Source organism: Aythya marila (genome assembly GCF_965140915.1).
Source record: "Aythya marila genome assembly, chromosome: 4".
In the NCBI taxonomy this organism is placed as follows: Eukaryota; Metazoa; Chordata; class Aves; order Anseriformes; family Anatidae; genus Aythya; species Aythya marila.
In genome coordinates, this window is record NC_139045.1 from 67,378,379 (window position 1) to 67,392,028 (window position 13,650).

A 13,650-nucleotide genomic window follows, 5' to 3' on the forward strand; every position below is an offset into this window, starting at 1 on the left:
TCTTTTCAAATGTTAAATTCACAAATCTAGATTCACAATGAAGAGGCTCCTTGATTTAAATCACGTAATTATAGTAGCCATAGTGGTGCTGTTGAGGCCATGGTGATGATCTAAGACTGTCGGTGAAGCAATCTTTGTGGAGAGTGTTAATACTTTTTATTAGATCAGCTTACAGGGTGGGAAAAGTTTGGGGCATGTTTAACTCTTCTTGTCTGATTTTCCTACTACACTAGCTAGCCTAATATAAGCTATTATCTCCCTGTGTAAGCTTTGTCTGATTATTTAAATCAGCCAAACAAAGACAGGTACCCACTTAAAAACTCATTATTAAGTCAAATGAGCATTTAGGGTTTTTTGCCACCCACAGATGCCAAAGCTAATATCCAGCAGAGACATGTCATTCATTAGTATAAAAACCTCATACCGAGGAGATGTGTTGTACGCTTTCAATTAGCAGATGAAATGCAAAAAAGTTGCTTCAGTAGAATTAACAAAACAGAAAAAAATCGAGCGTTATTATCTATAATAACAGCTAATAATACTGGATTATTAATGGTTATAATTAAGATAGAACATTCTAACAAAATTCTTAACACTGACTAATAAAAGGACTTCAGTACATTCCAATTTTGAAAACATTACTCAAATCTAGAAATTTGATACAATTAATGTTTTTTCATACGGGATGTAGCTTTAAGGTTTACAAAATGGGATGGAGACAAAAGAAAAATAAAAAAGTCTTATAAAAAATAAAGTCTATAAAAGATATATTTTTGTTCCGAAGATCTCTAAATCAAAAGGTTATTTAACAATACTCAGAGAGTAGCAATACTCTTACTCATTAGTGTAAGACATTATGTATCCCATTATACTGTTCTGCCCTAATTTTAACCACAGAGAAATACCAAAGGTACATCAAAATGATTTTCAGGAAACTCAACAGCTTTGAGATATTCTCCCTGGCTAGGTGACAACCAAATCTGTTGAATTTGAGGGAACACTTACAAGGGTCCCCCATTTTTACATATTTCAAGAAAGGTAAGATATGAATGCAAAGAGCTACAGTTGGAAGTGGTATTGGATCTGGTTCCAAAATTGATGCTGAGAAAAAAAGATTATTCTGTTTAATGTAGGTTTGTTTTGTTTTGTTTTGTTTTTTAAAAAAAAGGTGGGATTCTAGTTTCTGCAGTCTTACAGAGTCACCTTCAATGTGTTTATAAATCAATAAACAATGTTTTTGCCATCACAGAATCCTACAAAGCAGAAGATGTGAGTGGTGGCACTTACCTACAGGGAAGTAAGAAGAAAAATAGGATCGTGTCCTCTCATTAGTCTAAATATTAAATAATTCTAAATCATGACAAGTTCCATTTAGCTTAAGCTATACCTTGTAAATATGAACCAGCAGGTATTCTCTGAAATAGGATTGGTGGAAATCACAGATATTGTTGTTGTTGCTGTTTATTGGTACTATTACTTAAAAAATGATTAACATAGAAAAATTTATTACTATATACAAAGTAGGAATTTGTTCATAGTAAAAACATATTTCTTGTAATTTAGTAAAGAAAAATCTCTAAAAACATTTCTTGTGAAAACCATATAATTAAGGCATATACTGGGCACACTGATTTTCCAAATTGAGTTCTAACTTACAAGTTAATCATATTCAGCCCTGGTGTAAACAAGCAAATTTTCACAGTTCAGAAATAAAATTGTACATTTTGTGCTTTGTGAGACATTTTCCTTATCTGTTACATCTTAGCACAACAACATCCTATAATTTTGCACTCTTATCCTATTTTGATCTCTCCAGATTTAAAACAAATTCATATACAGGTTCTAATAGTAAAAACAGCATTTAGAGGGTAAGCACACAAACTTGTATTTATTTATTTTTAATGTACAGCAGAGCTTCTGCAGGTAAGAGGAAATGCTTGAGGTGGGCACTGTATCATAACAGCTAATTCTAACCTTATGTGAATATTAACTGTGTGGGTATTGTCAGCCATTATATTCCTATTTGAAAGAAGAGGTGAAATATTTATTCTCTTGCAATCATTGGTTTTATTTATTAAAATTTATATATATATATATATATATAATATAAAACATGAATATATGTTTTATGCTTGAATGGTTTTGAAAATAAATTAAAAAAAACAACTGCAAAGAAACCACGCCACCTTATGGCAGAAGACAGCAAAACTGACAACTGGTATTTCAGACACCACAGCTCCAAAGGCAAGAGGAGCAAGTTCATAATGTCATAACAAGTGCAAATGCAACCTTCTTCAGACCCATGAGAAATGAGCAGTGTTCACCATATGCCCATAAAAGGAACTGCGTGGAAGTTCACTGCTCAATTTAGAAGACTACGATGATCTTAGCAGGAATGAAACCCACAAGCTTGGAGAGGCATATTCAGTTTCAGACTTAGTGTTTGGGTCAGTACCTTATCTGTTCTGCTAAGATAGCTGGAAACAATACAACAACTGAGTAACCTATATAATATGTTCATAATCATTATTCCAGAGGTGGAGTCTCTAAGAATTTCCTGCTATTGTTATTTCCTCTTCCAGCAACTCTAAATAGATGGCCTGAAATAATCTAAACATGCACTGACAACATTGTGTTCTACTACACTTCGCATAACAGTCGTTGGGAATAACGCTGCAGTAGCAACATTAAAGTTAGAACCAAAACCAAAACATCTCATGCTATTTTACTTTGACTTGTCAAGTTTTGTAAATTATTCTCAGGGTTGGTATTTCACCAGGTGGCTGGGATATATGAAGGCTAAGTGTCATTCTCTTGTAGCATTCAGAGAAAAAAAAAGAGATTTTCAAGTGAAAAGCAGCAGCTGACAGAGAGCAGTCCACACCCACGTGGCTACATTTAATAATTAATCCAGATACAGTTTTTAGTACAGATTGTTTCTGCTTTGTCCAATTCTTCCCATGGCCTAGAATTTTCAGTTTCCCCATCTAAAGTAACAGCTTTGACTATTAGGACATTGTGTAACACAGAGACTCCCAGTTCCTCCTGTTGGTGGGACAACTTATATATATTATATATACCGACTGGGACGCAAAGAGAGAAAAATGGATTTCATAGCCCAGTGACTATGATATCTTTCTGAAATTAACAGAGGGTAAGCACCATGTCCCTATCTTGGTGATTATTTTTGCAATGCAAAACAGCTCCTACAACAGAAATTAAATGATATCCTTGGTGTTTACAGCTCCCTCAGAATATGAGATATTCACATAAATCTCTATGAAATCTAAATCTAGAAGAATGTGGTGTGAACCCACTTTTTTTCTATCACACATGAATCACTAGCACTTGGCTCTTAGATATTCTAAGGTCGTCTCTTGCTGCGACCAGAAATTCTGTCAAGACTAGCAATAAATAGCAGCAAGGTTTTTTAATTTAGAAAAATTTTCTAATGAAGAAATATGTTCCTAGACAGTTACCAAACAGCTTTATCTAGAAGATCTTGCTCTGTTTGTTGAAGTTGTGCACTTACTATATTAAAGTCAGAAGTGCAAAGAAATGAAAACTATTTTCAGTGACTAGTAAAGAAAAGCAAGACACTTGAAAGCTTCAGACAGGAAGAAATAGACCACAGTGAAAAAAAAGGTAGTTTTTTTTCCTTTAAAACATCTGAGAAATAAGTAGCGACAAATCCTACCTGCATTCCCTAAGCACACCAGAAGCTCCTTCCATATACTCCGTTCCCTAAAAATCCAGTGCACCGAGGTCTCCCCTCCTTTAGTTCAGAGTTAGTGAAATGCCTTTCTTCCTACATCTTGCCACAACAGGAAACTCAGAATATGTCTTTCTTTCCTCCTCCCCTCTCAAACACTTTTTATACACCTCCTTCCCATTTAGAGGAATCAGTGTGCCACATTCCCTCCCATGCCAAAGAACAGTGTAATATGTGTTACATGGCTCCTGTGCCAAGAGCTCTGCACATAGTTTTGTTTCTGCCCAACCACAAACCTTCTTCCAGAGAAGCATGATAAAGGGGTAAGGGAAAAATCTCTCCATTTGCCTTCACATCACTATGGGTCAGGTTTTCAGGAGGAAGCACACTAGAAGAGAAGATATAATGAAGCCGTATTCCTTCAGCTTGAGAGATGCTCTCAGCAGAGCAGAAGGAACAGCTTTTCAAATTCAGGTGACTTTTCATTCTCTACTTCTACCACAATTACTAAGCTTTGGCCACTGAGGCCCAGACATCAGCTGACGTTATACCAGATGTGAAATAGTGTTATTACATTACATTCAGAAAATCCCAAAATCACCATACCAATCACCAGCACCACGTTGATTAGGCATTCCCTTTTCCAGCTGCTGGCATATAGGGAGGAAAAACGTATTTAATCTGTTTAAACAGGATCTTTTTCCATACTCTGAAAACTAAATTCCTTAGGGAACTATGTAAAGAGCTTGGTCTTCGTATTCAACACCAGAAACATATGTAACCCCCCAAAACCTTCTTATTGCAAGGAATACCAGCTGAATGATAAAAAGAATGTGATGAACATTAGTTGTTTGTTTTTTTCTCATTGGTCAGGATAATTAAATTCTAACTATTGTTTTGTTCTATATGACCAGCTGTGATGGGTAAAATAAAGTTAAAATTCCCCACAGAAAGAATGGCCACTGCTAGCATCAATGTAAACTATTAAAGAAACACTGAGAAAGTCAGGTGACACCTGAAATCTCTGTTTCCCTCAAACAAATGCCATAATAACTTTTATTACACTACAGACATTGCTTACTCTCCTTCATTTATCACCACCATTATAGGTGATACATGTATATTCCTCACCTGGACTCATTTCTAAGTTTTAAGTGAAAGTTAATTACCTCAAGGTCATCCAGTGAACGAGTAATACTAAATCTCTTAGATCTTCCAAATGATCTTCGAGCAGAAGAACGCTGGGGAGGAGCCTGATTTAATCCCACTGAATGTCCAAATTTTGAACCCTAAACAAGAAAGAAAATATATATCATTATTTTACTTCTTTAATTTTAGTACATTACTGATCATACTGACAGCATCTGTATTTTAAACAATTCTACTTTTGTCGAGCTTGACTGCACTGATAGGGACAGAATTCCAAGGAGATAGATTTGCAAACCTCTGACAGGACACCAGGTTCAACACAAGCTCATCACGTACCCTGTAAAGTCATGTATTAAAATCATTAAAGATATGAAAGTACTTTTCCAGACTCAAGTCAAACAATTATTTAGCATTAAGTTACTTTATCAACACAAGTCATCGTTTAGGTTGCTAAAGTGCACACATGCTACATGTAAGCATTAAAAGATAGAGTTTAATGAAATGAGAAAATGAGAAAATATTTGTCCTTTCTATAGGAAATTGCCATCCTAGAAGTCATCTCACACAGCTTCTGTTGGAATCTTTTTCCTCTCTTAAAAATCTTGTTTTCACTATGCATTTTTTCTGGAGTTTTGCTACTGTAAAATCCAACTTGTTAAATCATACAGAACAAAACAAAAGAACAAAATGCATTATTCTTTTATTCTGAAGAAAGAAACTACCTCACTCTGATATTTCATGACTAGAATTGGTACTGCAATGGTTTTATGTTTTCCCCATAATCGTACTCTTTCTCCTTAAAAAATAACCAAAGGTTGGTTAAGCTACAACAACTCAGCATGTATATATCTACTTTATGCCAAATGGAAAATTTAAGCTTAAACCTACCAGTAGGCACAGTCAGTGACTGGTGCTAAGCAGATGTACATAAACTCACTACATTATGAAAACTTGTGATGATATGCCTGAAATTTTGGATTCCTTTCACTGTAACATTCAGTGTGGGGAAAATTCCTTCCTGTCTTCTGATGTTCTCTTTCACTTGAGAAAATAATGGAGTTTAATTCAGGGTAAAATTTCTTCTAGGTCATTTCAGCATCTTTCTTCACCACAATAAGCTTCAAAAGTATTTATTAGAACTTTTATAGTTGCTTATTGGCAGCTTTGTAATATTTACTAAAATGCATTTTTCTATCTGTTTCTTCCTTTGGGCTACTTTTTATGCTCTCAGTTCTGGAATATGTGGGTATCCCTTCAATCTTTTGTTTGAATATCTCTGTGTGTCACATTACTGGAGAGAACAATCATAAATTTCACACTTAGAACTTCAAACTAACAACCACTTGCAAGAAGTAGAGAACATCAAGAACATTATACCACCACCTTGCTGCAATAAGAGATGAGCCATCCAAGAGAAGATGTCTACCTGTTTATTTGTTCCTACAGAGTCATTACAATTCTTTAGCAACAGAGCTCTGACAGCCACCACTATTCACAATAGATTGTTTAAAAGCCCCTGGAAATGTCAAGATATAACACAGGATACAGGAATCTGGATCCAAAGTATGTAGCAAGGTTCATCACTGCAACAAGGTGAGACTCCAGCTTCTTCATTCGGTATTAGAAGTGATCCGTTTTTATAGGAAATCTCTTTCCCTCCCATCTTTCAATTTAGTAAGATTTTTATTTTTTTTTATTGGGTGAGAAAAAAAAATGGGGCAGCTTCTGCCAAGGAAAACTGGAAATCTGGCAACTGGAGATTAGCTTCTGAGGTTTTTAAAAGAACATTTAGAATTGCAGTATAAAAAAGCTAAGATGGCTTTTGCTAACACAGTCAACTAAATGTGAAGACAAGAAAGTTGCTATCTGTAAATTGTCACAGATAGCGCCCACTAGAACAAGTACAGTTCCTAACTTTCCGAGCAGCTTTTGAAATCATCTGTTCCTCCAGGCAGGTATTGCTGAAGTGGTTCGCACTTGGCTCATGTCAGTCCCAGTCCTTCCTGTCCAAAATGTAAGTAACATTATGCATTAACCTGTGTCAAACAGCGAGTTCCACATCAGCCCCTGAGTAAATTCAGCAGTATCCATTGCTATTACTGCCCAGCATGTCAGAGCACTAACACGGTAGCTCCTGTGTCCATATGTTCCTGTTAAAGCAGCACAAACACACCCATTCATCTTCCAGGCTTCATCACTAGCCACATATGACCAGACCTGTTTTGGAATTCTTTATTTTTTAATCTGTAAATTAGCGATCAGACTACAAACAGCTCAGCAAATTCTAAGGCTAGTGAAATGAATGCCATCATTAATGGGAGTACAACTGGTGTTTTGAAACTAATTAAACAGCTACCCAGTATGGATTCAGCTTAATTGTCTCTGAAGTCTTTCCCAAGATAAGATGCAACACCCAAAGGACATTAGAAAACGGTGAAAGGAAACAAAGAAAAAAAAAAAGACTATCAATAGCAGTCATATCTATTTTGAATCATGAATATAATGAATACATTTCACTTTTCTTTTTAATTCAGCCCAAAAAGTACATTAACTATCTAATATATCTTTAAAAAAGCAGAGATTGCCATGTACAATTCTGGGACTGTCAACCAGCAAACACAGAAAGAAAAAAAATTAGAAAGCAGTGACATTACAAATTGGAGGAAGAAGAACAAACCGCCTGAAGACAAAGCTAATTATATTCCACTGAGAAGCAGATTCTAGATAACATTAATGCTCACCAGATGCCCCATTTTAGAAGGAAATACAGCTTACCTAGTTGTGGTCAGAAAAAATAACAAAGAGAAAGAGGGAGAGTGGATAAAAACATTTGAAAATTGTGTAGTAGTAGAAGAGACAACAGAATATTAATACCCAATCAAACATTTTCTTTATGGTTTTTGACGTTGTTACACAAAACTACTGAGCGCTGGATGTTATGGTAAAGATAAGGAGCAGGAAAAAAAGACTGATAACAACACAGGGTATAAGAAATAATTATGACATATAAAAGTTCACGAAGCTAACAATTTCCTCAATCCATTTGGGTAACAACTGCAATTAGACAAATGTTTTCAGCTGACAAAAATCTCTTTCTCTCTTTCTTTCAAAAATCCAAATTAGTAATACTGGAAATTAAGAAAAACATTGCTAAAAAATATATATAAACTAAAATTCACAAAGTATTTAATTTCCTGGCAATGGTGCTCAGAAGTCTTCCTTTTCACCCTTTCTAGACTCATTTCCAGATATTCAGACTATGAAGGTATATGGCTTTCTTCAGATCAATTCAATTCAATATTTTAAAATTGCCTTGCGTATACACATGCAAACAAAACACTGTAACTTAAGCAGACAGCAGCAACATTTTGGCAAGTGTGTTTCATGGGACTCTGAAGAGCTGGAAATAAAAACATCCATGACTTGAAAAGGGAACACAAACATTGCAACTAGATTATACTAACCAGCATGGCTAAAGAAATCCACAGCTTTTAATCAAATAGAGATTGCTAGTGCAATGACTGATATTAATGTCAATTTTGCAGTCTATTAGCCATAAAGAAATTATCGTAGTTCTAAAAATCTTACGCTATTAAATATTTTTAAGTTACTAAATGGACCTTAAAACACTCAAAACTGTACATTATATGACCAACAAAATACTGTCTCGTTCACCATTAGCTGCCCAACTAAAACACTGAAATTTGCTTCATGAACGGTGGCTTTGGCTTGTTTTGTTTTGTTTTAAATACAGATTGCCCACCTGCCCTAGAACTATTTCCTGTATCTTAAAGATTCTCTTCCAGAAGCAGTGCTGCTGAATCTATAAAACAGAGCTCTCAGAAAATCTAGATATTCAAGTCAATCTAAACAAACCCTATTACAGAACAATATTAGAAACTCTACTCCATCTGATGATTTATCAGTTGGCTTCATTTTAGGAATCCAGAAACAAACAGAAAAGCACCGAGATTAGTGACAACCAATTGATAAGTGAAAAGCATGTGCTAGAGCAATACATCCTCTGCATTTCGCCATACAGATACTTACATGCCTGCTGCTACTCTCTATGATGGTCAAAGTACAAAAGACCGTATCTCCACAAGCCTTCACCCTATTACCATTCCACAGATGAAGAGGAAAACCAAAAATGTATTAAAGGAATTGACACAGCGATAGTCTAAAAACTTACCATTCCTTTTCCTCTTTTCCTATCCTTGTAACAAAATACAAATCACAATCTAGCACAGACAGAAATACAAGTCAAATGCATAATCAGAAGAGAAAAAAAAAAAAAAAAAAAAAACAGGACAAGGAATGGGTTTGCATAATCTTATTTTAATATATAACTAGATCTCCCTTTTTTCCTTAGGCTAACAGGAATCAGTAAGTGCAAATTTATTCACATGAGGTAACTATCCATCTGACCAAACTGTAGACTTTCTCTCTCTCCAAATACATTATATATATTTACACATTATTATTATTTTAACACGCTTATTTGGCATCATGGGTGAGTTATGTCTTAATCTACTTTACAAACAAGGTATTAAATACAAAATTCACCAGCAAAGAATTGATATAGCAGCAGCTTGTGGATGTGTCCAAGGTGAGAACAATTTCTCTGAGAACAAAAAATGTGTACAGGAGAAAGACAAATACAAGAGTGCAAAACATTGTACCTGATGCATGAACAAAAGAGAGGGAGTTGAGAAGCACAGGAGCCATGCCAGACTGCAAACAGAGGGCCAGAAAGAGCAAGAATGATCCACTACAAGGTGACTTGCAAAAATCTAGCTCTTTAAAGACTAAGAAAGAAAATGGATGTGCTTAGAAGGAATTTTAACATAAACAAGTTAGGCACTAGTTCCCTATAACTCTTTTTTTTTTTTTTTTTTTTTTTTGGCAGCTGTGCTGGGTTAAGGACTCTGACCACTCCTGCCAGCTCCCAGGCTGCAGCAGGCTGTCCCCTCATCTCCACTAACAACAAACTGGAACCTTAAAGCTATCCTGTTCGTAACTCAGATCGATCTACAGCCATGTCAATACAACCAAAGATGGACACTGCCACTGCTGGATTGAGAATGACAGGACCTCTTTAAATTGGTAGCACCAACGAAATGCAACATGAAACTGCGGTCCTCAATGTGATACTCTAGCCTGGAGCAGGAGGGCACAGTAGCAAGTTGATGAAACCTTATCAATTATTCAGAACCCAAAGAAACCAAACACCTTTAGAAAACATCTACAATCAACTTAAAGAAAATTCCCAGCTCTAGAATGCGCTGTACCACACCCTTTCATATATTACAATATATGAAAGCATATATTAGCAAATATTACAACTTTTTAACAAACTCTCACACAAAACAACTTGAAATTTCCCTTTTGCACTGCATGGTCATTGTGTCTCTCTAGTTAAACATATCCTGCCCTCTAATCCAATACCTCAATATAAATAAAAACTAAGAATTTTCTCCTCTGACACCTGTTTAAAAGCTAGGAGGAGTGGAAAAGAGGTGGCAAGGAGAGGACATCAGCAGCTTTCAAAGTACAAGAGGCTAAGCAAGTGGGAGAGTTTTGCTGGGTATTCAAGGCTCCTAGGCAACAACACAGGGAGCTGGGAACAGGAATCCAGAAAGGGAAGAAAGGAGAAAGAAAAACTGTGAAGGCTAATGCCAGCTTCACAAGGTCTTGCCAATTTAATCATTTAAAGGACAACACATTACAGTTTGTGATCTCGAGGGGAAACTAAATGGGATGAAGCTCATCGGCCAGAGAGTTTGCATGCTGTGTGGAAGAGCAGGAAGAGAGGGAGAGGTAAGCTGTAAAAAGGGGAGCTAATCTAAAATGTTGAAAATCTGCTACTCTATCAAGCCCAAACATCGACATTTATATAAGGATGTTTTCAAACACTTTCAAAACTGTTCCACAAAGAAAGATAATTTCACAAGGCAGTGCACAAGCACAAGAGTGAAATCGTTTTTTTTTTAAATGTTTAAGGGGAAAAAAAAAATAAAAAAGGTACTTGCAAGTCACATACAAAGTATTAAGAGCTCTAAAAAAAAGTCACTGATATGTAATCACTTCGACAGAAATTTTCTCCTTCTGACTGGGTGGCAACTGGCCACCCTGTTCAAGAGTCAATTCCCCACATTAGCCTTTTTATCTCCTAAAAAGTCCAATCAATCAGGTTCTTTTAACAGAACTTTGTCTATGAGTGCCTGTACAAGTGTCAATTGGAGTATTTATTTCTAATTAAACATCTCTGAAAACTACATAACAAAAGAAGGATGCTGATATTCACAGATTTTGAAAGACAAAGGAACACCACTTCAGTTAGGCCTCAGAGAGGCCTCAGTTTAGGGAGTTCGATTAATACAGAATTTACTACATTCTGTGTGTAACAAACCTTTAACTATTGCCACTATAAAATCATCTCATTTGTATTTGTTCTACTCCTATTTCAAGCTATGGAAGCTTTTAAAAACTCTCTCTGCTTTTAGATTTGACTCTTTGGCTTTGTATGGTAAAGTGCATAATAAGCATTTTAGTGCTGAACCCAGATGCACAGAGTTCATAAAATTTGAAACTTCTGTGGATATTCAAAACATGACAAATTTACTCTTGGATATAAAACAACAGAAGGGTCAAGCCAAAGCAGGAGTTCATCTTTACAAAACCACGCAGTTTTAAGATTTCAGGAGAAGTTATAGGAAACACAGATGGCACAGTAATCTCTTGTAGTCAGTGCAAAACTATCAAGTAATGCTGCAAGTCTTGGGGAAGGAAGAACAAAGAAATAGATACAAATATTATTCTGCTATCACTATAAATCTCAAACCCTGCTATGCTGCAGCTGTGTACTGCGTACAGTTTTGGGTGCCACAGTTTAAGAAGGACATAAAATTATCAGAGAGCATCCAAAGGAGGGTTACAAAGATGGGGAAGGGGCTAGAGGGGATGATGTATGAGGAGCAGCTGAGGTCCCTTGGTGTGTTCAGCCCAGAGCAGAGCAGGCTGAGGGGAGGCCTCATGGCGGCCTGCAGCTCCCTCACGAGGGGAGCGGAGGGGCAGGCGCTGAGCTCTGCGCTCTGGGGACAGCGACAGGACCCGAGGGAACAGCATGGAGCTGGGACAGGGGAGGGTCAGGCTGGGGGTTAGGGAAAGGTTCTGCACCCAGAGGGTGGTTGGGGACTGGGACAGGCTCCCCAGGGCAGCGGTCACGGCACCAAGCTGCTGGAGTTCCAGAAGCATTTGGACAACGCTCACAGACATATGGTTGAATTTTTGGGTGGTCCTTTGGGGACCCAGGAGTTGGACTTGATGATCCTTGTGGGTCCCTTCCAACTTGGGATATTCTGTGATTCTTAATCTTCCTCTGATGCCCCCTATCATCCATCACCCTCCATTCTCCTGATTTTGTGTCCTGGTAGTTGGGTGTCCCTGCACTACAGCGAGGCAAAGCAGGCAAGACTGTAGGCCATGACTTTCCTTCATCCCTCCTTCTATCAGCCAGCATCAAATGTTCCTCTGCCTAAAAAGCAACGGTGCTGAGTTGCAGGACTTATAAAGAGAGGGTCTGTGGGGCCTGAGAACAGGATGCATTAAATAATACGGTATGTTGGGTTTGGATCTCTCGTATCCTCAAAGGCATAAAAGAATCTGGGAGGGAAATAAGAAGAGAGCTTGATGTGGTCCAGTCCCCTGGACCATAACAGAAAAAGACACAGAAAGCCCCAGGGTATAGGTAGGCATGCTGAGAGAAAAGGCTCCATATGATATGGGGGGGGGGGGGGGAGAATGAATTAACACCCTTCAGGGTGCGCTGCTGCCACCATTATGGATTGACATCACCTCATAAAATCAAATTAGATGGTGACAGGCTAATTAAAAGAGGCCTAGCATCATTCAGACATCACAGACAGCTTTCCACAAGCTTTAATGACACTACAATTCTGGCTTTGGGGTTGTTGTTTTTCTTTGGGGGTGTGGGGAGAAGAGGCAGCAGTGTGACAAAAGATTAAAACAATATTAATCACCATTACTGGTCCATGGATTTGATCACGTTTAATCTTAACTCTTTAATAATGACATTTCACTACCCTCTAACCATTACAGCAGCATCTTTGATGGCAGTTAGGCCCATGCTATAACCAAGACACCGAAAAGAGGCCGTCCTGTCACACCAGAGCACCAAGTAAATAAAACCTGTTGCTTGTCTCATTGCTAAGGACACCAGGCACAGAACAGCGACCATCCAAATCATGGCGCTATCCCTACTCTCTTTAAAAATAAATAAATAAATTGATGATACTAATGCCGATGGAAAAGTAAGATCATTTTTTCAGTATAACCAGATAACAGTTTATTGTATGAGCTAGAAGCCTATATCGGTTGGAAACTGAAAGGGAGCAGAAAGGCCTGAGGATATCAAGGGAAAACACAAAGAAAATTTCAAGTAGATACAGAATAACTGGTTCCAAATTATCATAAACATTACCTAGGAACATTAAGGAACTACGGCCCAATGCTCAGTAACAACCAAAAAGGCAAATAAGGGATCATCAGAAAAGGAAAAGAAAACAATAAATCAGCTTTATATTCATAAATACATACCAACACATTTTCAAAATTGCTTATAGTTCCGGTTAACTGATCTCAAAAATAATACAGTAGAAATAAGGGATGAAGATTACAATTCTGTAAAAACTTCTGTATGGGAAGAGACAAAGCTAACTTCCACCTCGAAAATTCGTGATTGGTGGGTGAGATTTAAGAGAAAATTA

The 13,650-nt window shown here is 37.0% G+C and overlaps 1 protein-coding gene across 4 annotated transcripts in view; it reads right to left on the bottom strand.

The window, feature by feature from the left end:
- RGS12 (regulator of G protein signaling 12) overlaps positions 1 to 13,650 on the bottom strand; it is an 86,635-nt gene that overhangs the window by 59,062 nt on the left and 13,923 nt on the right. For all 4 annotated transcript variants that reach the window (XM_082759026.1, XM_082759027.1, XM_082759028.1 and 1 more), the window contains exon 3: positions 4,882 to 5,001. In XM_082759026.1, coding sequence (XP_082615152.1) covers positions 4,882 to 5,001 — 120 coding nt within the window. The remainder of the gene's footprint in view (positions 1 to 4,881; positions 5,002 to 13,650) is intronic.